This window comes from Fundulus heteroclitus, chromosome 19, assembly GCF_011125445.2.
Source record: "Fundulus heteroclitus isolate FHET01 chromosome 19, MU-UCD_Fhet_4.1, whole genome shotgun sequence".
Classification (NCBI taxonomy): domain Eukaryota; kingdom Metazoa; phylum Chordata; class Actinopteri; order Cyprinodontiformes; family Fundulidae; genus Fundulus; species Fundulus heteroclitus.
In genome coordinates, this window is record NC_046379.1 from 33141572 (window position 1) to 33168777 (window position 27206).

At 40.0% G+C, this 27206-nt stretch overlaps 2 protein-coding genes across 5 annotated transcripts in view; both read right to left on the reverse strand.

Annotated features, from left to right (window-relative positions):
• Nucleotides 1-24231, reverse strand: part of LOC118566987 — a 35928-nt gene extending 11697 nt beyond the window's left edge. For 2 of the 3 annotated variants that reach the window (XM_036150894.1, XM_036150893.1), the window contains exon 1: nt 22784-24231. The gene's annotated coding sequence lies outside the window, so the exon portion shown is untranslated. The remainder of the gene's footprint in view (nt 1-22783) is intronic. The other variant, XR_004933422.1, reaches the window with a different exon arrangement.
• On the reverse strand, nt 223-9732 carry LOC105920388. Of its 2 annotated transcripts, XM_036150896.1 has the most exons (7): nt 9408-9732; nt 6704-6821; nt 4169-4284; nt 2246-3298; nt 1934-2089; nt 1238-1333; nt 223-1103 (listed from the first exon to the last, which is right to left on the reverse strand). In XM_036150896.1, the coding sequence occupies exons 3-7, from the start codon at nt 4169-4171 to the stop codon at nt 804-806; spliced, it is 1608 nt and encodes a 535-aa protein (XP_036006789.1). In that variant the 5' UTR covers nt 4172-4284; nt 6704-6821; nt 9408-9732; the 3' UTR covers nt 223-803. The 2 variants fall into 2 exon arrangements, with proteins under 2 accessions (XP_036006789.1, XP_036006788.1); XM_036150895.1 differs by lacking the exon at nt 9408-9732 and having other exon boundaries at nt 6704-7103.
• Nucleotides 24232-27206: the final 2975 nt, after the last annotated feature.

Consider the following 27206-nt stretch of genomic DNA (forward strand, 5'->3'; position numbering starts at 1 on the left):
AGTCTGTAAATCTACAGCTGAAAATGGGAAAATATCTCAACATCACTTTAAACATAGCCAAAAAATGCAAACATGCTGCTATAACAGTAATGGTGAAGAGTTTGCTACTACTGATCAATACTGAAGTCTCTTGACAGTTATGACAGGTAACCAGTGCCTTTTTTTTGTTTTATCAAAAACACTTTATTAAATGTATGAAAATAATCTATATATGGAGTGCAGTTGCAAAACAAGGAAAGTATGTTATATGTATATACAGAAAAAGTTAAATCAGCTTATCACTAAGGTGTTTTTTTTAATCACAGACACATTTACTCACATTTTAAAGCTGCCAGAGGATGGCTCATTCTTAGCAGGCATTACACATCACAGAGCAGTGAACAATATCCAAGTAATGGCTCGTATAAATGAAATTTTCGATACTGGCTATAATGTTCTGAACATTAACCAGTGCCTAAGTATTCACAAGTGTGTAAATCTACAGCTGAAAATGGCAAATTATCTGAACCTCACTTTAAATATAGCCAAAAATGCAAACATGCTGCTATAACAGTAATGGTGAACAGTTTGCTACTACTGATCAATACTGAAGTCTCTTGACTTCAGTATTGATCAGTAGTAGCAAACAAAAGATTTGTTTTTAGTCTAAATAAAGCTTGTGTCCAAAACAAATAAGGCACATGTCAATAAGTTGGGGAAATCAAAAGAACATACAAATTATAAGGTGGTCTATGTGAAAACTTGCAAAATATCCAAACATAATAAATGAAGACATAAGAGAAATCTTCCCCATGGCAAATGAATCACTGGTTTAACAGCTTGGTCTTGAAGCTCCGGACACGCTGTGAGTAATTGGTGGACATTTCCATGAAAATGTGCTGGATAGTTTCAAAGGTATACCTGCTGTCTTTTGGGAACTCCATGTTGAGGGCATAAAGCAGGCCAAAAAGAAACGCAAGCGCAGTCGGGGTGTCTGGGATGTCGTTGAGGACAATGGTTTCCTCCAACACGACGGCAATATTAATGACTGCGTCATCATCATCAAGCACTGTGAGGACACCGATCTTGATGCCTTTTGTCTGCTCGTCATCTGCATCAGTTGCCTGACAAAACAAAAACACCACTAAAATAATGTCCTGTAGAAAAGTAGTCAATAAAGTGTGATGTCTATTTGTGTATGGCCTCTTTGCTATATAACACATTCCTAAAAACTGAAGGTCTTCCAAGCTGCACTTACCAGGCATCTAGAGAAAAGCTTCTCAGTATTGTCCCGCAGAAATATTGGAAGACCTTCCACAGCTGTCTGTCTGCGATGACTTGTGATGTCAGATGTCTGTTTTGGAAGATAAATAGATACTTTTGTTTAGCTCTGTGAAATACACTTGTGCATGTTCACTTGTGCTTGTACGTTTTCCATTCGTATTCCCATATCTACAATTGCACATGTAGGCAGATAAAATATTTGCAGGATTTGTTGGTTTGTTAGTGTTTCTTTTTATCTTTTAAGGATAAGTTCACTATTTTGCATTTTGAGCCCAATTTCTGGGTTGTCTTGGATGAAATAGAGTGTTTGACGAACCCTCAACGAACACCACTAACCGCTCAGTGAGTTGCACATCTTTAAATCAAACCAATGTTTGGGTTGATTTCAGGACAGGTTTGTGAATGCCCGTAGCTAGCCATCCTGAAGCATGAGATGGCTTCATGGCTAAATCAGCCAAATAGCTCAAGGCTGGACCAAAACTCAAAATTTCTGTGTCAAACACAATAATTCATCAAAAGGCAACACAGTGAACGTATATTAATGTATCAAATAGTGAATCAACATGGAACTCTCTCACCAATGTAGCTGATGCAAAATAATTCTTCTTGATTAATGGTTTAAACATTAGTGGACAAACTGAACAAAAGGCCTTGTAGTCAATATACCAACCTGTTTGTCAAGCATTTCCAAAAGGGTTTCCATCTCTCGAAAGGCACCCTTCCTGGCACGATACAATTTCAGCAGACGAGGGGTGAACATCTCAAGGGCCGTTTTAAATGTTCCCATCAGGTCCTTGGTGGTCACACGAGTGAACTCTTGACAAATCTGAATGAAACAAATGCAATACAAATACAACAAGCTGATTATGTGAGTTCATTATTCTAATTAAGACTACAAACTCTCAGCCATGATACTATAACGGAAAAGCCATAACACAAATGTAAACAAATGCACCAAATTCAAGAAAAAAAGATGCCTTACCTGTTCTTTAAGAAATAGACCGGGCCACCTCTCCAGCACTTCTGAGACCATGGGTTCCATCTCTACAATCTCCATTCTCCTAAAGGAGAATGTGACGTCCATCTTCTGGCTGATGAACTCCATGTCCTTGTTTTTCTTCTTCATGGCTTCAACCAGGGAAGACCTCAGGTCTTCCAAGTCATCCTCAGTGTAGCTTTCAGGATGATCTGGGACATGGTTGACCTCACCTCGCTTTGGTTTTTTCAAGGAAAACCTTATCTCCAGATCATCATCCCCATCGTCATCTCTTCTTCGCCTGTTGACACCATGATCATCCACCACCTCCCTTCTTGTTCTCCTGTTGACACCAACCTCATTACATCCAGCTTGACGTAGTTTTGTTCTGTAGTTCCCCATCTTGTACTTTATGCTGATTGTCCATCCCGCATATCCAGTACCACCACCAGGCTCTTTGAGGCAGGGATGTTTGTTGACAAGTTCAGCAGCAACAGACTCAAACTCGTGCTTGTCAGGGTAGGCTTTCACAGTAAATATTTCTTGTGCCAACTTGTCCAGAATCTCTGTTTTCACATCTCTGGTTACATGTAAACTCTTCCCTGATATTTCAAACGTTTCATTCCCCTTGCGGAGTATCAGTTCAACATCATATGAGAATTCTGGTATCGGGAAAGGAGTGGGCCACTGTGAAACATTCCTCCTATATGTCTGCACAACTGAAGATAAGCTGTGGATTGAGTCTGGAGATCCAATGCTGGCTGTGTCAAGGGAAGAGATGGAGGACAACCGAGTTGGTGTTGGAGGTGGTGGTGATGGCAGGTTCTCATTGCTCCACAGAATATGCAAGACAGCCTTTTCTGAAGGTAACTCTGCTATGTCAATCAGGTTGCAAACTGCCTGGCCAAAGTCAGAGTCTTCATACTGTATACAGAATTCACCCACAAGTTCAAGTTTTTGACGCAGTTCATTGTACAGTTCCTCTATAGTTTCAGGAGCTTTGGTTAGCCGAATCTTACGGACGAGTTTGGGATTTATGTGGACCAGAAGCAACAAAGCCTGTGAGGACAAAAGAAGAACAGATATTTGCACGACTCTTTAAAATTAAACCATATACAATCATGGCCAAAAGTATTGGAAGTGTTGGTTTTTAAGCTCAATTTGCGCACTTTTGAAGGTTTTTTGATTTAAAAAAAAAAAAAAAAAAAGCTCAATTCAACTGAAACAATTGGTTTCCCCAAATGGTCACAAAATATCACCAAAATACTGCGTTAAGTGAATACTGCACACTCAAAAGTATTGGCATGTTTCACAACAAGTGTCTTTTTTAGACTTTTCATTGTTAAAATCCAGTGCTAAGATTATGGGTAGTCAGACATCAGCTGTGGTAGCACCCCTGAGAAATATAACCCATATTTTATATTTGACAAAAATCTCCGGTTTACTCACTATACATCTATGTTGGTTTATATACACAGTATGAGGTTTTATTCAAGTAGAATCGTGGTTATTATCCTTTAGAAATGAGCTTATACTTCTCAGGAATGCTACCACAGCTGACGTCTGACAACACATAACCTTAGCGGTAGATTTTAACAATGATAAAAGCAGACTTTAAAAGTCTGCTTTTATCACGGCAAAAGACACTGCAAAGACACAATTGAGAGTGCCAATACTTTTGCTGCATTCACTTCCCACAGCATTTTGGTGATATTTTGTGTTGAATTTGAGGCAACCAATTGTTATTTCAGTTCTGTTGAGCTATTGAAAATATCCTGGTTTGGTTATTCCATAAAAAACACCTTCAAAAGTTTTACTCGAAAACCAACAGATCTGGAGGGGTGCCAATACTTTTCGCCATGACTTGAACACTTAAAAAGTCATCAACACATGATAAAATTATGAAAACATACAAACAAAGGTGCTTACCATTTCAAGTTACTGCAGTAGCCAAGTCCTTGGGGTCACCATCAAAGTTCTAGCAACTTGGTATGCAGCCAATGGGCGGTAATCGTTCAAAGTCTCTGGATCCAGAATCTCAAAATCTGAGTAACAGTTATCAATGAGTTGGTAAGACCGATAATGTTCCATGTACCAAGATGATAACCTTGCGGTGACAAAATACACTTTCCACCACTTGTCCACCAATATGTGTAGTATTCTAAAGAATTCTGGCAGTCCACTGCATTCCCTCACATACTGGGTCCCATACAAATGTACTTCTTTGGCAAGAGACACATCATCTTCGTTTGGGTACTTCTTTTCTAGTATTGTCCTGAGCTTTTCATCTAAAGATGATATTTTCACTCTATCTACACTACCAACATGCAATTTTGGCTTGAACAACTGCTGTGTGTCAAGAAGATATGCCATGAGCTGTTGATGCTTAGTGGAAAGGGTGAGTAGTACATTCTTAAAACAGTGAGCATCATTGATTGCCTGTTTGAAAAAACTATGCTTAGATTCAAACCTAAATGTCCACAGATCCACTAATGGCCCAAAGCACCGTGTGAGATGCACATAATGATCAATGAAGTGATGCTTTGGTTTCAACTTAAATTCAGGAAAGGTGCCAGTGAGTAACTGTCGATGGTCAGACAATTTATTCCCCAAGTAACATAATGTTCCCTCTGATAACGTAGTAGACACTGAAATCTCCACAATCTCTTTAAGGTCCATTAAAATTTCCCATGACGGCTCTTGCTCAGGTATATAGTTCCCGATCAAAAGAGGCAGCAAACGTAAAAGTGCCCAGTTTTCATGTCCGTAACCGTTTACCTTTCCAGATGCCAGGCTCTTTTTTGTAATTGGCTGTGGCTTGTTGACCAAATCAGAGAATTTGTATGGAAACTGTTTTATGCGGTTATTCAGTCCATCAAATGTAATGAAACCTTTTCTAATCAAGTCTTTTAAACACAAACATAACTCCACTGCGACAACACCTTCAAATAGATCATGCAAAAGATCAGGGGGAAATCCAGTAACTGGGTGGAAGAAAGACAACTTACTTAAAGCACAGGATGATTTAACTCCATTCACACATGGCTTAGGCTTATCACTCAACTTGAGTTGTTCTACAAAAGAATTATGCTGTGTCACAGTTCTTAGTGGAAAGTTCCTTGGCTCACAATTTCCAATTTGGTTTCGACTGATGCAACAAAATCTGCAAAAATTTTCGACATTGAAAGCTTCCTGAAAACCTGCTAAGCTATGTGCACCAAGGTTATCAGCACAGACACAGAACACGGTTCCCTTTAAAAATGTATCTAGGGCCTCAATGTACACTCCTGACTTTTCAAGAAATCCAAGATCCTTAATCAAAGGATAAAGAAAGGCATCATACCCAAATTGTCTGACATCGACAGTTTTTCCAAGACAAGCCAGTTGAATTAGGGGGAGAGTAGAGCGAAACTTGCTTGGTAAATTTAACAAAATCCAATAAACAGCTGTAATTTTATGGATTTTTCTTGAAGATCCCAAAGGATTACACAGTTCCAAGTCATCAATGTAAAGTCCTATAGAGATACTTGCATCTTGCACACCCAGAAGATCATTGTCTTTGTAATACTGTCCGTCTCGAAAAGAGCAAAATTGACCTGGGTTGTCCCCCTGACTAAACACCAACTTCTCCACACAATCTGGCTGTCTCAACAACGTTTCAAGAACCTGGATGATTGAAACATAAACAAATGTTTGTTTATGGGTTCCTTTATATGTATACTCAGTAAGCTGAATTACAGGGAACTTCTCTTTAAAAAAAACATTCCTCCTGTGATCAGTGGCCAATGCACCCTTTCCTTCAGTGCTCACAATTAATGGATTTGTTTCCAAGACAGCATCATTAATCTTATTGAGAACACTATCATCTAATTCAACTCCATGTTCAGCAAGCACTGCTTTGATACCTTGTTGAGAGTGGGATTTTGAAAGATGTAAAATGTCATTAAACCCCTCAACTATTTTCTGTAAAGCACGTCTACTAACATGTAATTCAGTTTGCATACATAGAAAAGATCCAGCAGCCCTGTGTTCTAGAGTCTCAGCATCTACATACTCCTCCTTTTCTTGGACACCTGCATTTCCAGAACTACTTGGAAGTGTATCTTCCTCACTACAGATATCTAATGGTTGGTCAGAGGCATCTGTTACAGTGGACACAGGCTCATTTTCTAAGTCTGCTCTTAAACAGGTTCTGATTTCACCATGCTTGTGTTTCCTACTTTTGTGTGAACTAAAAGTCTTTAGATTGTTTGTTTTAAAATTACATCTCAAGAAGGGGCAACACACAGTTTCGTGTCTTTTCAAATGGCGTGCAAGGTGAGTGAAGAAAGACTGCTGTGTGCAGATTTCCCGGAATTCACATAGATTACAAAAAAAGGTGAATTTCTCTTGTATTTTGGTTGTCCTACAATGTGATCTCGTCAAATGTGACTTTAAGGCGCCAGGTGTTTTAAAAGTACATACACAGTCACTGTAAACACACGGCCAGTAAGCTCCTCTTATGTGCCTGAGTCGATGGTGCCTGAGCAGACGCTCTTGACTGGTGCTAGCAAAGCTGCAGAAGCAACACTTCATAGAAAACCTAGGACAAAAATAAGAGAAGAAAATTACCATGGGGACATACTTCGCAACCGCTAACATTAATTCTTTTGAGTTTCAGAGCTAAACACACAAAGATCGCATGCTAGAAGCTATATCTAGTTAATTACTGTATCAAACGTAGTTATGCATCACAGTTATAGCACGTTAGAGCTAGCTTAAACTACCCTGGTTGCAGCGCATGGTCGCGAGGAACAACGCAAACTATAACCCAGGGAAGTCAAACTTTTTTACAGTAGCAGGCCACACACTACCAGGTAGGTGCCCGAGTGGGGAGAATTTTGAAAAATAGAGTCTCCATGTATTGTCGAAGCCTTCAAGACAGGTGATTATTTAAACAATAGAGTCAGAGTACATGTTTCAAATTGAATAAAAGGCAAAAAAAGAAGTGAATAATCAATTCTCCAAAAACAACCTTTTTATTATTATTATTATTAAAACATCATTTTTTCACATGATGTTATCATCATGTTTTAACAAGGTAAGGTAATCTCCATTTGCATAAAATTAGTTGAATTTGAATTACTAGCACCACATAAAACAGATCAGATTAGGTGAGGTCTAGTCATCTTAATATTATTCACAGTTCTGTTCTAAAAACGATCGTAACATTTCTTCACGAACAAAGTCGAATTTTTATGATAAAAATACAGACACACACGATACGAACACAAAATGTATCCCTTGAAAAACTTTGATAATTTGCTGCTGTAATATTATATTATATGTAATAATATAGATTTTTCAGAATAAAAAGCTAACAGATGTGCATAATCAAAAAATATCAGAAATACAATTTTAGAGCATTCAGTATTGTAAGAAAGCCCACACTGTTTCTGGATAAATACATTACTGTATGAGTTAGAGTCTAACTCTTAGACTGATAAAAAATCCTGAAAACCGTTGAATAACTTCCAGAACAAGGTAAACTTTGAATATTCATGTATCAAAAGTGTTCAAATCAATTTTAAATATGAAATATTGCGTATTTTTACACCGATTATGGTATTCCGCGTTTGAGTGCTGCCCTTCGTTTACGATCGGCCATTTCCGATGTGTGACGTCAGTTCAAGAACACTGAGAATGCGAACTTGCATAGAAACACACATTGTTTACATTGTACAACCGGTACGGCGAACAAGGATATATGGATGTTTTCCAGTATACTCTTTCACACACCAAATCTGCTGATCCACGTCTACTTTGAGCAACGGTTTTAAAATAAATCGCCGAACTAAGTCCACAATAAAATGCCTTCTTTGTGCGTAGTTGCTGGCTGAAGTGCAGACCGCGGTGAAGTTGGCTTGACATTGGACATTCAAGCTCCGCGGGATCTAGCTCACGATTGATCCGGTTGAAGGACTCTGATTTCGGCCAGCGTCTTTCAGCTGCTCCCTTCTCCCATACGCGGTGGGACCGTCAACAAATCTGATTTTATTTTTGTTTCTCAAGAGTGTTCCACTGACTCCACGGAGCTTGAGTGTCCAATGTCAAACTAACTTCACTGCGGTCTAGTGCAGGCCAGAAAGCAGCGCTACATACTTGGCCGAATGATCAAAAGGTCCGAAAGAAATGGGATAAATTTGTAAAAGAAACATTTGTAAAAGAAACGCGAAAGGACTGGATTGCCGGCAGTGACAAAAGTGTTTTATGCAATTCACACTTCACGAGCGAGGATTTTGAGGGGTACTTACAATGGAGCATGGGCGCTAGCGTTAGCTATAGTCTCCTCAGGTTCACCTTGTTCAAACTCCGTTTCTTCGTATATATATATTCGTTATCGGAGTCGCCGATGCTTGAGGTGGAGTTTGTAGATGTAGCAGACATTTTTTTATTAATTCTTTTTACGTAGAGTAAGAGTTATTAATTAAATTTAATAAATCGGTAGCGAAAGTCGTAGTGTTAGCAGCCGGATGCACGGTACTAGTTATGTTTGTGACGTCACATTCCGGAGCAGCCCGATTGAGGAATGTTCGGGCTCTTTCGCTTATACAGAAAGCTTTATCGAAATTACTCCCAAACGGCGCACATAATTCACATATAATTACAAGAGACCACAACAAATAAATCAGCCATACCTCGGATAAAAACTTTGGATTTAATGTTGTTCATGACACCCGTAATTTTGTAAACGAATCTGCCAAACAACAGTTTTTTCCCCACAAGAGGTATATTAAAATGTTTTGATATCATTAATTTAAGAACAAGTAAATGCATTGGTCACGGCGGCAAGAGCTGCTATAGATGGCGATTTGCCGCCGTTGACCGGCTACTTTTGACTGCCCTGATAACCACCGCCGGTGTTTCGTTTTCAAGTCAATGAGCAAAGCAGACGTGCATAAAGCAACTCCATCATTCATATAACAAACATAACGGCATCACACATTTTGCAATTAATATGTGAATAATTATATTGAGCTCAGCTGTTCAGAATAAGCTAACCAATTAGCTAGTGTGGGCATTCGTATTGGCATAAACGCCTCGACTGGTTATGATTTATCGATTTTGTCTCCCGCAATGGAATCTAATACAAATATAAAAGGGATATAGAAAAGTATGATTAACTTACCCGTTAGAAGGAACATTAGTCTCCTCTTCGACGAGTCGTCAGGGAAAGTTACCGCCAGCAAAGTGAAAAGATGGCGCATGCAAACTTTCGAAGGGAGCTCCTGGGAAAATCCATGGAAACCCCGTTGCAGCCGGTTGCCATGACAAATTTGAAATGAGCATGCGCAGATAAGTTGACCTCGCTCTGACTGGGCATCAACTACAACTTCAAAGTAAAATCAACTTAATTTATAGAATAAGATGAACTTTTCATCAGAAACTTATGAAAGTGAGTTCAAGTGGCTCATAACAGACAGTTCAAGTTCCAACTGGCAATTTTATTGTCAGTGAATGCAAAAATCTTAGTAAGGTGAACAATTTTTTTATTCATTTCCTATGGAGAGGTTTTGAAACAAATGTTTTCGTGATTTTTTTACGCCTCTATTCAAATATTTCCAGCAAAAACCCATAGATTGTCTTGTTCTTCGATCTGTTACGAAATAAACGCAGAAACAATTACGTCTCTACCATTAATGTTTCCCAAAAGATCAAGCACTGTTCGAGGCAAATTAATTCCATTCTAATCCAATTACATACACTCTGACTCATCTGTCTGCGTGCTGCAGACAGACACCCAGGGCCGGTCCCAGGAAAAAGCGAACTAAGGTGCTGCTCGGGCCCACTGCTGCAAAGGGGGGCCCCCAAATTTTCTTTTTCTTCAATTTCTTCAGAAATTGAATGTTTCCAGTAATAAACATTCTTCTAACTCCAGGGTCACTTGTGGAGTACCACAGGGTCCAGTCCTTGGACCAATTCTCTTTACTATATATATGCTTCCAATTGGCAAAATTATCAAACAGCATGGGATTAATTTCCACTGTTATGCTGATGACACTCAGCTATATTTATCCATAAATCCTGATGAATCCAAACAATTACTTTGACTCCAGTCATGTCTTGATGACATCAAAAGCTGGACGAATTTAAATTTCCTGCACTTAAATTCTGAGAAGACAGAAGTTGTAATCTTTGGACCACAGTCCTCAAAAAATAAACTTCTTCATCAATCACTTAATCTGTATGGCATTAACTTGTCCTCTGGTAATAAAGTAAAAAATATTGGTGTTATTATTTTTGACCAAGACATGTCATTTAAATCCCATATTAAACAGGTTTCCAGATTTTCCTTTTTTCACCTCAGTAATATTGCCAAAATTAGAAACATTCTGTCAAGGGGTGATGCTGAAAAACTAGTCCTTGCATTTGTTACTTCAAGGCTGGACTATTGTGATTCTTTACTATCAGGAAGTCCACAAAATGCAGTTCAAAGTCTTCAGCTGATCCAAATGCTGCAGCAAGAGTTCTGATGAAAATCAACAAGAGGGATCATATTTCACCAATTTTAGCTTCCCTTCATTGGCTTCCTGTTAAATCAAGAATAGAATTTAAAATTCTTCTTCTAACGTATAAAGCCCTTAATAATCAAACTCCATCATATATCAGAGCTCTGATTACCCCGTATGTTCCTAACAGAGCACTTCGCTCTCAGACTGCAAGTCTGCTGGTGGTTCCTAGAGTCTCTAAAAGTAGAATGGGAGGCAGATACTTCAGCTATCAGGCTCCTCTCCTGTGGAACCAACTCCCAGTTTTGGTCCGTGAGGCAGACACCCTGTCTACTTTTAAGACTAGGCTTAAAACTTTTCTTTTTGACAAAAATTATAACTAGAGTGGCTCATGTTACTCTCAGCTACCTTTATAGTTTTACTGCTATAGGCTTAGGCTACTGGAGCATATCAGGATCTAATTTTCTCACTCTATTGAGTTCTACTGTTCTTCAATTATGCATTATGTGTTGTCATTTCTGCTTTAACTTTCTGTTCTCTCTCTTTTATCTTCATAGTAGGTACACCGGGTCTGGCGTTATGTTAACTGTGACATAATCCAGAGAAGACGGCTCACACGCTATTACCATCTAATGTAGAACAGATTACTGGATCAATGTGTGCTTCTGTGCTTTTTTGTCTCTCTTGTTGTGTCTTCTGTAACCCCCAGTCGGTCGAGGCAGATGACCGTTCATACTGAGCCCGGTTCTGACGGAGGTTTTTCCTTCCCGCTAATGGGTGGTTTTTCTTCCCACTGTCGCTTCATGCTTGCTCAGTATGAGGGATTGCAGCAAAGCCATGTACAATACAGACGACTCTCCCTGTAGCTCTACGCTTCCCCAGGAGTGAATGCTGCTTGTCGGGACTTTGATGCCATCAACTGGTTTCCTTATATAGGACATTTTTGACCAATCTGTATAATCTGACCCAATCTGTATAATTTGATTTAACTTGACTTTGTAAAGTGCCTTGAGATGACATGTTTCATGATTTGGCGCTATATAAATAAAATTGAATTGAATTGAATTTACAAAATCTAAAAAAAACCTTAACCATTTCATATAATTGCACACCATACACTGCTTTAAATTACCCTGCAAATGAATATTTATCAAATCTAAACAACAATAGTTGCAAAATACTTAAGATAACCTTAAAAAGAAGCAACTTTAAAAACAAGGGTTACAAGACAACTGCACTTCAAACATTTTTTTTTGTAAATTATGACACTGCCTTTTAAAGAAATTTGCACATCTGTGGATGTGTCATTAATACTATGTCTTATCAGGCGCGGGCAGATGGCCTCTGCAGACAACTGCGCACAGTAATTGCGGAGCGCAATCAGCGCGCTGCGCCTCTTAGACAACCGATTTCAGGTGTGTGGGATCGTTAAAGGGAGAAAACCAAGTTTTCTCTTTAATAAAGCTAATCAAAACATCACACATCACCTTCACTCAATCCTGAGGATTTCCTCAGCTCAGAGTCTAACCGTGAACATTGATAAACTGTTTACATCTAAAAAAAAAAGCACTCACCAGGATTATGTTTCAACAAAAAACTTTGTTGTCTTGCTTAACAGGTTTCCCACATCTTGTGCCTGAAGAACACGCTAGCTCTGAGCAGCCAGGAAGAAGCAACTACGTTCAGCTGTGGTGCATTCAGAGTTCATGGGACAATTCAGTACTCAACAAAAAACGTGATTTTCTTCAATCAATAAAAAAAAGTATATATATATATATATATATATATATATATATATATATATATAACTTTTTAAAATTGATTGAACAAAAACATGTTTCTTCTTGAGTATTGAATTTTCCCATGCACTGTGAATGCACCACACAGCGTTGCTCACAGCTTCTGCTGTTTTTAACATAATATAGCATATCTGATCTTTTGCTGGTGCTGTTAATTCTGATCTAAATATCACTCTCTTCATTTCTTGCATAGAAAAATAAACATCCATGACATTTCCTGGAGTTGTTTCACCTTCTAAAATAAAATCATTTATCCTTCTTGTCTGCTCTCTCCTAAATTTTCCCGTTTCTGGTAAATTATCTGAACTATGGATCTTTGCAAATGTTCTTGCCATTACTTCTAGTTTTTCTTCATTTGTTACTGCTGTTCCATCTTCATGTTTTAGAACTGGATATGTTTTCTCTGGTCTATTTTCCTTCATTTTCTTAATCATTCCCCATACCTAAGCTATAGGGGTTGTTCTGCCTATTGAATCACAATAATCTCTCCATTTTGTCTTCTAAATAACTTTCCTTGCTTCTGCTTGATCTTTTTTATATTCAATTAAATTTTTTAAATTATGTGTTCTTTAGAAAACCTTAAAAGCTATCCTTCCTCTTCAAGTCTCTGCTCCGCTTAGAAAAAACACAGGATGTGACGTCACTTCCGGTGATGTGCCCAAATATGGGCATAATGGCCGCCCTGTTCACAGTTCTGGATGGCAGAGCTCTGGATGATGAGAGCTGTGAACTGATCACAATCTTCATAAATTTGTTAAAAATCAACGGTTTGCTCTAAAATTCTGAAAATATTCATGAATGTCCAAGAGTGTTTTATCTAACCACACGATCTTTTTGATGGTCATTAAAAAAATGGATTCAGAGAAAAAAATATTCAACTTTATAATCTTGTATCATTAATTTTTAAAGTCTTGTAAATTGTTCAAAATCGCCTGGATTTTTACCAAACTGAAAGACATGTTTATTCTGGCTGTGCTTTACAGATAGAGGCCATTTTTATTGGGATTGACCAATATTTGTGGAAAATACATTGATTTCTCCATTTTACAAACTTTGAAAAAAACAGAGTGTGGCACTTTCAAACACTGGAATACATGCAGTGAGAGAATTGTTGCACCTTATTCAAGGAATACATCCTGAAAATCTGAGCTTGTTACACCACACAAGTGATTTTAGGTGAATTTTTGAAGTTTTCAAGTTTTTTTCCACACTTTTGGAAATAGGCCCCGCCCACTTGTTTCAATAAATACCATATTTAATACTTTAGTTAAGGGCAATGTCTGGAAGGGAATGAAGAAGGTTTTGTAAAAATCCGATCAGCCATTCTTGCGTAGTAGATTTCTTGACATCACAGCGCCCCCTAGTGATGGACGATCCTCAAACGCGGGTCACATGTGCAAAATCTTATTTGGACTATGTGTTATGAAGGACATGTCAAAATCTGTTATAGTTTTAGAATAATCAGCAATTACATTTAGAGCTAGCTAGCTAACAATCACTTATTTTAGCGTTACTTTTCGAAAAAGTCAAAATTCAAAAATCCGCCGCGATAACTTTTTTTATTTGTCCATTATATGGTTATATATGGAGTTTTGTGCGGATTGCACAAAATATGTAGGAGGAGTTTAACAAGAAAGGTTTAACCTTTGTAGCCATGTAGCGCGAAAACTAGCTGGGAAACGAAGGGTGTGCCAATTCACTTTATTTTGCAGAATCATCCAATAAACAAAGTGCCATCAAGTTTTTGAGTGTGGGACCAGTAGTTTGGTGGTTACAGGCGTAAACGCATTGTCCGTTGTTATAGCGCCCCCTAGTTGTTGAGGGGTCTGAATTTCTGGGTTTGAGTAGCGGTGCACATTCTGTACTTGGATACCTGATCCAATTGATTCGTTACAAATCCGCATGGGCCGCCCAACGCGTTTTAGCGGAGAATAATAATTACCCGTAATACTAAATAATTTAAAAACACACGAAAAACAATAGGGTTCTCTGCTCACAGAGCAGACGAACGGCATAGCCGTTCGCCTGCGCTGCGGGCTTGGAACCCTAATAAATAATTTAAAAACACTAGAAAAACAATAGGGTTCTCTGCTCACAGAGCAGACGAACGGCATAGCCGTTCGCCTGCGCTGCGGGCTTGGAACCCTAATAATTTAAAAACACACGAAAAACAATAGGGTTCTCTGCTCGCAGAGCAGACGAACGGCATAGCCGTTCGCCTGCGCTGCGGGCTTGGAACCCTAATAATTTAAAAACACACGAAAAACAATAGGGTTCTCTGCTCGCAGAGCAGACGAACGGCATAGCCGTTCGCCTGCGCTGCGGGCTTGGAACCCTAACTAGAACTGATAGCAGTTATTAATGGGTTCCAAGCCAACACACACTCCGCCCCCTTGAGCATGAACCTGGACTTCAGTTCAGCGTTCAACACCATCATCCTACAGCATCTGGTGGAAAAACTGGAACATCTGGGCTTCAGCACACCTCTTCGCAACTGGCTGCTAGACTTCATCACCAACAGACCTCAGTTGGTCCGGGTTGGACAGAATACCTCTGATGTCATCACCCTCAGCAAGGGCTTTCCTCAGGGCTGTTTCCTGAGCCCCCTGCTGTTCACCCTGATGACACACAACTTCAATTCAATTCAATTTCAATTCAATTTTATTTATATAGCGCCAAATCATGAAACATGTCATCTCAAGGCACTTTACAAAGTCAAGTTCAATCATATTATACAGATTGGTCAAAAATGTCCTATATAAGGAAACCAGTTGATTGCATCAAAGTCCCGAAGAGCAGCATTCACTCCTGGGGAAGCGTAGAGCCACAGGAAGAGTCATCTGCATTGTACATGGCTTTGCTGCAATCCCTCATACTGAGCAAGCATGAAGCGACAGTGGGAAGAAAAACCACCCATTAGCGGGAAGGAAAAACCTCCGGCAGAACCGGGCTCAGTATGAACGGTCATCTGCCTCGACCGACTGGGGGTTACAGAAGACAGAACAGAGACACAACAAGAGAAACAAAAAAGCACAGAAGCACACATTGATCTAGTAATCTGTTCTACATTAGATGGTAGTAGCGTGTGAGCCGTCTTCTCTGGATGATGTCACAGTTAACAGAACGCCAGACCAGGTGTACCTACTATGAAGAGAAAAGAGAGAGAACAGAAAGTTAAAGCAGAAATGACAACACATAATGCATAATTGAAGAACAGTAGAACTCAAATAGAGTGAGAAAATTAGATCCTGATATACTCCAGTAGCCTAAGCCTATAGCAGTAAAACTATAAAGGTAGCTGAGAGTAACATGAGCATCTAGTTATAATTTTTGTCAAAAAGAAAAGTTTTAAGCCTAGTCTTAAAAGTAGACAGGGTGTCTGCCTCACGGACCAAAACTGGGAGTTGGTTCCACAGGAGAGGAGCCTGATAGCTAAAGGATCTGCCTCCCATTCTCCTTTTAGAGACTCTAGGAACCACCAGCACACCTGCAGTCTGAGAGCAAAGTGCTCTGTTAGGAACATACGGGGTAATCAGAGCTCTGATATATGATGGAGCTTGATTATTAAGGGCTTTATAAGTTAGAAGAAGAATTTTAAATTCTATTCTTGATTTAACAGGAAGCCAATGAAGGGAAGCTAAAATTGGAGAAATATGATCCCTCTTGTTGATTTTCATCAGAACTCTTGCTGCAGCATTTTGGATCAGCTGAAGGCTTTGAACTGCATTTTGTGGACTTCCTGATAGTAAAGAATTACAATAGTCCAGCCTTGAAGTAACAAATGCATGGACCAGTTTTTCAGCATCACTCCTGGACAGAATGTTTCTAATTTTGGCGATATTCCGGAGGTGAAAAAAGGAAACTCTGGAAACCTGTTTAATATGGGATTTAAATGACATGTCCTGGTCAAAAATAACACCAAGATTTTTTACTTTATTACCAGAGGCCAGGTTAATGCCACCCAGATTAAGTGATTGGTTAAGAAGTTTATTTTTTGAGGACTCTGGCCCAAAGATTACAACTTCGGTCTTGTCAGAATTTAAATGCAGGAAATTTAAAGTCATCCAGCTTTTGATGTCATCAAGACATGACTGCAGTCGAAGTAATTGATTGGATTCATCAGGATTTATGGATAAATATAGCTGAGTATCATCAGCATAACAGTGGAAATTAATCCCATGCTGTCTGATAATTTTGCCTATCGGAAGCATATATATAGTAAAGAGAATTGGTCCAAGGACTGAACCCTGTGGTACTCCACAAGTGACCCTAGAGTTTGAGGAAGATTTATTATTAACATGAACAAATTGGAATCTGTCTGACAGATAAGATTTAAACCAGCCTAATGCTTTCCCCTTAATCCCTACAGTATGTTCAAGTCTTTGTAGGAGAATATTGTGATCAACTGTATCAAACGCAGCACTGAGATCTAACAGGACAAGTATAGACACAAGTCCATTATCTGAGGCCATGAGAATATCATTAGTGACCTTCACCAGAGCTGTTTCAGTGCTATGATGAGCTCTGAAGCCTGACTGAAACTCCTCAAGTAGGTCATTACTTTGTAAATGTTCACAAAGTTGATTAGCAACTACTTTCTCAAGAATTTTAGATAAGAAAAGAAGATTAGATATAGGTCTGTAATTTACTAACTCATCTTGATCAAGAGAAGTTTTCTTAAGTAAAGGTTTAATAACAGCTACTTTCAAAACCTGTGGTACATATCCATTTACTAAGGATAGATTAATCATGTCTAAAATAGTGCCACTGATCAAAGGGAATATGTCCTTAAACAACTTGGTTGGGATTGGGTCTAACATACAGGTAGAAGGTTTAGATGAAGCTAAAATTTTAGATAGCTCAGAAAGCTCTACTGCTTCTAAACAGTTCAAACACTGCACAGATTCTAAAGATTCCTCCAATGCTGCCTCACTTACTGAGGACGAGGTAATCATGTTTGGGAGGATGCCAATTATTTTATTTTTAATGGCATCAATTTTATTTATGAAGAATCCCATAAAATCATTACTACTAAGAGCTAAGGGAATGGATGGATCAACAGAGCTGTGGCTCTGGGTAAGTTTGGCAACTGTACTAAAGAGAAATCTAGGATTATTTTTATTCTCTTCAATTAATGATGAAAAATATGCTGCTCTAACTCTGCGGAGGGTCTTGTTATACAACAATAGTCTGTCCCTCCAGATTAAGTAGGATTCCTCTTGGTGTGTAGAGCGCCATTTTCTCTCCAATTTCCTAACATTGTGCTTCAAGGAACGCAGCTCTGAATTAAACCAAGGAGCCAGCTTCCTGTGAATAATCACCTTCTTTTTCAAGGGAGCTACATTGTCTAATGCAGAACGCAATGAGGAAGTCACATTGTTAGCAAAGGTATCGATTTGTGAATGGGAAGAAACAGCAATGCTGCCATCTACAGGGCATTTCTGCAATACTGAGGATATTAAAAAGGGGACAGACTCTTTAAGTTTTGATACAGCATTATCCGATAAAAATCTACTATAATGGAACCCTCTTTTGGGGGTGGAGAACTCAGTTAGATTAAACTCAAATGTTATTAAAAAAATGATCAGACAGGACAGGGTTGTGAGAGAATACTGTTAATTCTTCACAATCAATGCCATATGTCAGAACAAGGTCTAAAGTATGGAGCCGAGAGTGCGTCGGTTCATGCACATTTTGAGCAAAACCAATTGAATCTAGGATAGTGTTAAAGGCTACACTAAGGTTATCACATTCAGTGTTAACATGAATGTTAAAATCACCCACTATAATAACCTTATCAGTATTTAACACCAAATCAGATAAGAAATCTGACAACTCATCCAAAAACTGAGTGTAAGGGCCTGGTGGACGATACAAAACAACAAACAGAAGAGGTTTTATTGCTTTGCAGTTTGGATGAGGGAAACTGAGGGTTAAACGTTCAAAAGAACTGTAATTATTAGTTGGCCTGGGACTAATTAATAAATCAGACTGAAAGATAGTTGCCACTCCTCCTCCTCTTCCCACAGATCTGGGAATGTGGAAATTTGAATAACTGGAGGGGGTTGACTCATTTATACTAACGTAGTCCTCTTGTAGCCGGGTCTCCAATTCTGACACCCTCGCCTCCAAAGCTACAAAAACACTACATTTATTATATGTACCATTATCACTAAAGGAGGCAGAGGAATAACTGAACATCTGACACAGAGAGCAGCCGATAGGAGACTTAGTCAGAGACGGAGAAGCCATTATGAGGCTAAGGCTTGGCTAGCGCTAGGCTAACGCTAGGCTAAAGCTAGGCTAGCGCCCTATTATCACGCCAAAGAACAAACCATGTGAAACACGAGGAGTTCCCAAACGTGATGAGCAGCCACAGACAATGTTTTAAAAGTGCTTATGTTTGGAAACAGATGTTACAGCAAAGAGGTTTAAAGATAAAAAGCGAGAGAGCCTGGAGCAAAGCTCCGTCGTTCACACAGCAACAACAGGAAGTGACACAATACGCCTTACCGCAAACAGGAAGTCCGCGAGCCAATCGACAACTGTGTCCCCAGGTTCACCACCAATCACATCGTAAAGTTTTCAGACAGCACGACGGTGGTGGGCCTGATTAGAGATGACTCTAGCTTCTTTTGCAGCCTTATCTACTTGTTCATTTCCTTTAATTCCATAATGTGCCGGTATCCAAACAAAATTTGTAATTAAACCCATCATATCTATTCTATATAGTGTCTGTTGAATTTCTATTAAAATATCTGGCCTGCTTTCTGAGTGATTATACTGCAAACTAATTAAGGATGAACTAAAATCTGAACATATGACTGATCTTAGTGGCTTAACTTCTTCAACCCATTGAACAGCTAATAATATTGCAATCATTTCTCCTGTATAAACTGAAAGTCCATCACTTATTCTTTATCGTACTTATTTCTGGTACGATAAAGGCTACTCCTATTTGATTTGTTATATTTTTAGAGGCATCTGTATACATTTTTACATAAGTATAATATTTATTAATATATTCCTGTACTATATAGGAGTGTAATATAAATTCCTTATCCTTTCTTCTTTTCAACAAAGTAAAACCTACTCTAGCATCTGGAATTATCCATGGTTGTATAACTGATAATGGAACTGTTTGACTTATACTAATCTGATCTATTTTGAATTCTGTTATTTTTTCCTGCACAGTCCAACTAAAACTTCTAATATCTTTTACTTCTTTTTCCCATCAGGGTTTTATTACCTGCAGAGTTGGATGATCCTTTCTATGACCTTTTAAATTAGCCCAATAATTTAATATTAATTGCTCTCTTCTAAATGCAGGTGGCATTTCTCCCATTTCTACTAATAATGCTGCTGTTGGAGTAGTTTTAATTGCTCCTGTACATAATCAATGCTTGATACTGAATCCAATCTAATTTTTGTAGATTTGTCTCTGCTGCTGAATTATAAACAATACTTCCATAATCACCGATCTAATTAATCCTGTTTATATATTCTTTAGTGCTATTCTATCTGCTCCCCACTCCCTACCAATTAGGCATGTCATAATATTTATTACTTTCTTGCATTTGTCTAAGACTCTGAATGTGTATATTCCATGTTATTCTTTCGTCAAACCAAACCCCTAAAAATTTAAATTGTTTCACTCTTTCTATTTCTTGATTTTATAATTTTAATTTAACATCATTATTTTTCTTCCTTGAAAAGAACATTGTTTTAGTCTTATCCACTGAGAATTTAAATCCCCATTTTAATGACCATTCTTCAATAGCTTCAAGAAATAGCTTCTTGCATCTTTTTAGTAATAAACTCCAAATTCCTTCCTCTCTTCCACTTAGCTCCATCATCAGCAAAAAAACCCATTCCATTATCTATATTTTGAAAGTCTGAATCTCAAGCATACTTCTTGGTAGTTGCAAAAAAACACATCATCTATCATTATCGAAAATAATAAAGGACTTATTATACTTCCCTGTGGAGTACCATTTTCAACAATATTTTTCTCAGAATGATAATTACCTATTTGAACATGTATTTGTCTTTTAGTTAGAAAATCTTTGATCCACTGACACATCCTACCTGTAATACCCATCTTTATAATTTTAATTAATAAACCTTCTTTCCACAACATATCATATGCATTTTCTATATCAAAAAACGCTGCTACAATACTTTATTAATTTGAGCATTACTGATTTCAGATTCCAATGCCTCCCTCTTTAATTCTCTGCTCCGCTATGAAACAGCACGAGATGTGACGTCACATCCTGTGATGTGCCCAAATATGGGCAAAATGGCCGCCCTGTACACTCTGGATAGTCAGAGCTCTGGATTGTGAGAGCTGTGAACAGATCATAAAATTCATAAATTCGTTAAAAATCAACAGTTTGATCTAAGATTCTGAAAATATTCATGGATCTCAAAGAGTGCTTTATCTAACTGTGTGATTTTTTTAAAATGCCCATTGAAAAAAATGTCAGAGAAAAAAAAAATTAAACTTTATAGTCTTTCACATGTGAATTTCAATGTCTTTTAAATAGTTAAAAATCGCCTGGATTTTTACCAAACTGAATGTGCTTTACAAATAGTGGCCACTTTTATTGGGATTGAAAAATATTTGTGGAAAATACATTGATTTTTGCATTTCACAAACTTCCAAAAATTCAGAGTGTGGGACTTTCAAAAATCTCAATACATGCTGTGAGAGAATTGTTACACCTTATTCAAGGAATACATCCTGAAAATCTGAGATCGTTACACCACAAAATTGATTTTTGGTAATTTTCTGAAGTTCAAGGTTTTTTTCACACTTTTGGAAATAGGCCCTTGTTTAAATCATTACTATATGTAATACTTTAGTTAAGGGCTATGACTGGAAGGGGATGAAGAAGGTTTTGTAAAAATCCAATCAGCCATTCTTACGTAGTAGATTCCTTGACATCACAGCGCCCCCTAGTGATTTGTCCATTACATGGTTATATATGGAGTTTTGCGCGGATTGCATAAAAAATGTAGGAGGAGTTTAACAAGAAAGGTTTAACCTTTGTAGCCATGTAGCGCGAAAACTAGCTGGGAAATGAAGGGTGTGCCAATTCCCTTTATTTTGCAGAATCATCCAATAAACAAAGTGATGTGAAGTTTTTGAGTGTGGGACCAGTAGTTTGGTGGTTATAGGCCAAAACGCATTGTCCTTTGTTATAGCGCCCCCTAGTTGTTGAGGGGTCTGAATTTCTGAGTTTGAGTACATTCTGTACTTGGATACCTGATTCAATAGGTAACACGAAAAACAATAGTGTTCTCTGCTCACAGAGCAAATGAACGGCATAGCTGTTCGCCTGCACTACGGTCTTGGAACCCTAAAAATCCTACTGTGTCTCTGGAGTGGCATCTGTGGATCAAGCTGCCCTGTTACCGGCCTGGTCAGGCCAGCTGACAGCTTTGCTAGGGCCCGGGACAACGCCCTCTACACCTGCCGCCACCACACACACACACACAATTGTATTCTTCATGCCCTGGAAATCTCTGTTATTTATACAGGATATTTTCAACCCATCTATTGCATTAAGTGCACTAGTTCATCTTTTCTTCATAAGAGAACAGCAAGCACGGCAGCCAAAGTATGGCCTTTTTTGACCTGCTGTATATTAACCAGTCTCTAAGCTTGATGTATCATGAAACTGCCGCAACGCCCGCCGCAACGCCCGTCTCTGACTCTGCCACGTTCGTGTCGCCCTCCGCGACGCCCCAATCTGACTCTGCCTCGTCAGGGTCGCCCGCCACGATGCCCATCTTTGACTTGGCTGTTTTTGACTTGACTTTTGACTAGTCGCCGACCAAGGGCCTTTCCGTCCCATGCCTTCCTTTGCTCGCCCTGTTGGGGTAGATTTGTGTTTTTGTTTCTTTTGTTTTTTGGACTATTGCCCACCGTCCAGTATCTCCCTCCACCCACCATGGGTGGGTTGTTTTTTGATGTGTTGTTTTTCTTGGCCGTCTGGAAGCTGGCCTCAAGGGGGGTGGGGTGATGTCATGGTGCAGCTTTGCCTGTTGCACCATGGACATTTCAGGGCACTCTCAGCCTCCCATACTGCTCCAGATCCCATGCTCCACTAATAATCTACACCTGTCAGCCACTAATAAAGCCAGGACTCTTTCCACCTGTCATCACTACTATTTAAACCTCCCTCAGTTAGCTCTTCCCTGTCGGATCGTTCTGTTTACTCCTGTTGATTCTGCTCATTGCTGCTCACCTCATCTTGTTCTTGTCCAGCCCATGTTCCCTTCATCTCTGCCTGCCTGCTGTGGTTCTGGTCCTGCTCACTCTCTCCAGTCCTGCAAGTATTCACCCAGTTGTACCGTTAATCCTGCTGTGGTTCTGGTTCCTAGTCTCCATTTTGCCGTGCCGCTGGTCAAGCTCTGGTTTCCAAGTCTTCATTCTGCCGTGCTGTTAGTTTTGCTACCTCCTTGCTCCGGCTCCGTTCTGCTTGCCAGCTCCAGCCATTTAAAGCTCCAGCCTGGTCTGAACTCTGGTCATCATCCTCCACAATTCATCATCTTCAATAAACTCTCTTTAAAACTGTACTCTGTGTGTGGTTACGTTCGGGTTCATCTAAAAACATGACACACAGATATTCCATAATCTCCAAAAAAAGGCCCAAGCTGATGCTGGAAACTGTCATGTCTGATAAACGTGCTGCCAGGGCCCTGTGTGTATTACAGAGAAGTTATCTGAAGGTCCTGAACACAGGAATGTTGCCTGATACGTTGAGGGGAGGATCTGGGGCTCTGAGGCTTTTAGAAGATGCTGATTTAGTCACAGAGCTGTGGTTGTCAGAATGGCTATGTAGAGAGGATGTCAGCTCTAGGCCAATCTTAAATACTTTGTTCATGTTGTGAGAAAATTCCAGAAAAGAAACATCTGGGGTTTGTGGAGAAGAAGGGGAGGTGGGGGCAGTATGATTAACAAATCATCAACGTATTAAATGAGAACAGTTCCAGCAGTCAGTCAGGTCTATCAGACACATGTGAAGTACAATGTAAGTCATCTGAGTCATTATGTCACTGTCAGGTTTCATAGCACTTACTGCTAATGAGAATAAATGATGAGGCAGAGGACCAGCTGGAAGCTTCCATTTGTATGCATACCAGGGTTAATCTGGAGTCCCAATGTACTGCAGTAAAGTCCTGAGTATGACCTGTCAGTCCATCAGAGGTTGAAGTGATAGTGATATTCAATCTGCATATCAAAAATATCTACCCATAAGATTTAAAGGACAAAGGAGACAAAAAATGCTTCAGCTGCACTCCCTGTGGAGTAGAACACTTTAAAGTAACAGACAAACTTTCCCTAACTCTTTCACTTGAAGTAGAGACAGAATGAACATAACAGCAACTGAGCTTTGGCTGCTCCTTAGTACATTTAACAGACAAAACAGACTGAGTTGCACCCGAGTCAACAACAAAAGAAATTTCTTCACCCATCATTATCATAAAAAACAGGCATTCTTTTAAATTTGGGGGCTCTGTGTGGAGATACGTGCCTGATGCAACAATTGTGGCGCAATCTAAGTGTGTGATGGCCTCTGTAAGCAAACTACAGGGGTTGGACAATGAAACTGAACACCTCTCATTTTAGTGTGGGAGGTTTCATGGCTAAATTGGACCAGCCTGGTGGCCAATGTTCATTAACTGCACATTGAACCAATAAGAGCAGAGTGTGAGGCTCCAATTAGCAGGGTAAGAGCACAGTTTTGCTCAAAATATTGCAATGCACACAACATTATGGGTGACATACCAGAGTTCCAAAGAGGACAAATTGTTGGTACATGTATTGCTGGCACATCTGTGACCAAGACAGCAAGTCTTTGTGAGCCATGGTATTCAGGGTAATGTCAGCATACCACCAAGAAGGACGAACCACATCCAACAGGATTAACTGTGGACGCAAGAGGAAGCTGTCTGAAAGGGATGTTCGGGTACTAACCCGGATTGTATCCAAAAAACATAAAACCACGGCTCCCCAAATCTCGGCAGAATTAAATGTGCACCTCAACTCTCCTGTTTCCACCAAAACTGTCCGTCGGGAGCTCCACAGGGTCAATATCCACGGCCGGGCTGCTATAGCAAAACCTTTGGTCACTCGTGCCAATGCCAAACGTCGGTTTCAATGGTACAAGGAGCGCAAACCTTGGGCTGTGGACAATTTGAAACATGTATTGTTCTCTGGTGAGTCCACCTTTACTGTTTTCCCCACATCCGGGAGAGTTACGGTGTGGAGAAGCCCCAAAGAAGCGTACCACCCAGACTGTTGCATGCTCAGAGTGAAGCATGGGGGTGGATCAGTGATGGTTTGGACTGCCATATCATGGCATTCCCTTGGGCCCATACTTGTGCTAGATGGGCGCGTCACTGCCAAGGACTACCAAACCATTCTAGAGGACCATGTGCATCCAATGGTTCAAACATTGTATCCTGAAGGAGGTGCCGTGTATCAGGATGACAATGCACCAATACACACAGCAAGACTGGTGAAAGATTGGTTTGATGAACATGAAAGTGAAGTTAAACATCTCCCATGGCCTGCACAGCCACCAGATCTAAATATTATTGAGCCACTTTGGGGTGTTTTGGAGGAGCGAGTCAGGAAACATTTTCCTCCACCAGCATCACGTCGTGACCTGGCCACTATCCTGCAAGAAGAATGGCTTAAAATCCCTCTGACCACTGTGCAGGACTTGTATATGTCATTCCCAAGACGAATTTACGCTGTATTGGCCACAAAAGGGGGCCCTACACCATACTAATAAATTATTGTGGTCTAAAACCAGGTGTTTCAGTTTTTTTGTCCAACCCCTGTATGTGGATCAGTAGAAGCAGGTACCATTTTAGCATTGAAACACAGGTTAAGCGGTGTGTGTGTGTGTGTGTGTGTGTGTGTGTGTGTGTGTGTGTGTGTGTGTGTGTGTGTGTGTGTGTGTGTGTGTGTGTGTGAGTGAAGCCTCACGCCCCTTGGCGGGTCCCTTCTCAAGAGGTTGGCCTCCGGATCCAGGGTCCGAGCCCCAACTGTCAGTTGCCGGCATCAGGCTGCTGCGGTTCCAGCCAGTCATTTTTCCAGTGTCCCAATTTTCCCGAGTTGTGATATGCATCAGAGCGGGACTACTGTCCATGCCCCCGGCCTCTGCCCCGACGCTACATTCATTGCGGTTAAATCTTCCTCGCTTAGATCCACCAGAAAAAAGGGTTAGGGCAGCCTTGTGTAGATAAGCGTCTATTTTGTCAACTTTCTTCTTCTTTCTTTCAGTGATGACATCACCGCTATGCAGAACATCCATCCATCCATTTTCTAACATGTCTATCCCTTGTGGGATCGCGGGGGTGCTGGTGCCTATCTCCAGCTGTCAAGGGGCAAGAGGCGTGGTCTGTGCAGAACATGTCTCTTTAAAACAGCCAGCGGCGTGCTATAACTCCAGTCCACATAAAAATTTTAAATTCTGCACCATACTTTTTCCCGTCCTCTAATGGATTTGGGAGGAGGGAAGCACTGGCTTGCAATCCATTGTCTAAACACCAGCAGAGGTTCATCTGCTCACTACCAGCATGGCAAAATGTTGAATCTGTCCTTCCACTGTTTCTCGCTGTTTCCCATTTCTTAGCCATGTGAAATATGGAGAGGTGCAAATAAAAGGGTAGTTCAGTTCAATTTCTAGCTTTAAGATGATTCTTGTGGCTGCTCTGTCTTGGGAATGATTGGGTCTGACGAGGGAGGGAGATCCTCCTGTAGTTGTCCACTCGCTGCTCCATCGGAGCTGCCCCGCTTGTTCAGTTCACCTCGCTCCCCAGGCCTGCTTCGGTTTGCATGCTGTTGAGCAGGTTTATGTCTTTGCGGAGGAGTCCAGATCTGGGTCAGCCACCTGGTGGGCCTGCAGCTCCGCCTGCAATGGAGCATATGGACAGAAAGGTTAAGCACCACTAAATCTGCATGGAGTTGGCAACATAGCGTAATCAGCAGCACGATCAGCATTATCACAGCTGTTACCCATGTCCCCAGATAAATCTTTCCCCCAAGCCCTCTGTTTCAGTTCAGATTTTCTTTCTAGCATCTGCACTCCATTTATTCCAACACTTTAACCATATTTCCCTGTGATCTAAATCCTCTTTGTTAATATTTCTCCTACTTTTCTTTTTCTCCCAGTCTCCATCCAGCTTCTTTAACTGATTTATACTTGAAGTTCCACCCCGTGAGAAACCAACCTTATCTTCCAAAATTAAAGCACATTTAATACAATCATCTACACCTTTCTGTCAAATAATTTTAGATATTGGAGAATCTGGAGGAGGGGGAGTCACCCCGAGGCCTTTGAGGGTCCAGAACCCATTTTTCTCTCTACTGGTGGCATGTGTGTCCGTCCAAGCTTTCTCCTTTATGCAGTGTAAAAATGCTAAAATCCCCAACAAAACCCTTTGTTTTGCTATGCTCTACTGTTACCAATAGACTAGGGTCTGTTCTCCTAACAGGGCGAGGCCCTCGCACCAATGTTACCACTCCACCAACACTGTGAAATTAAATAAGTATTAGGTGATGGTGGCTAATGTGCAATAAAATAGTTTAGAGTAGTGTCTCACCCAGGAATGATCACACATGTTTTATTTGGGTTAGGTTCCAATTGGCCAGGA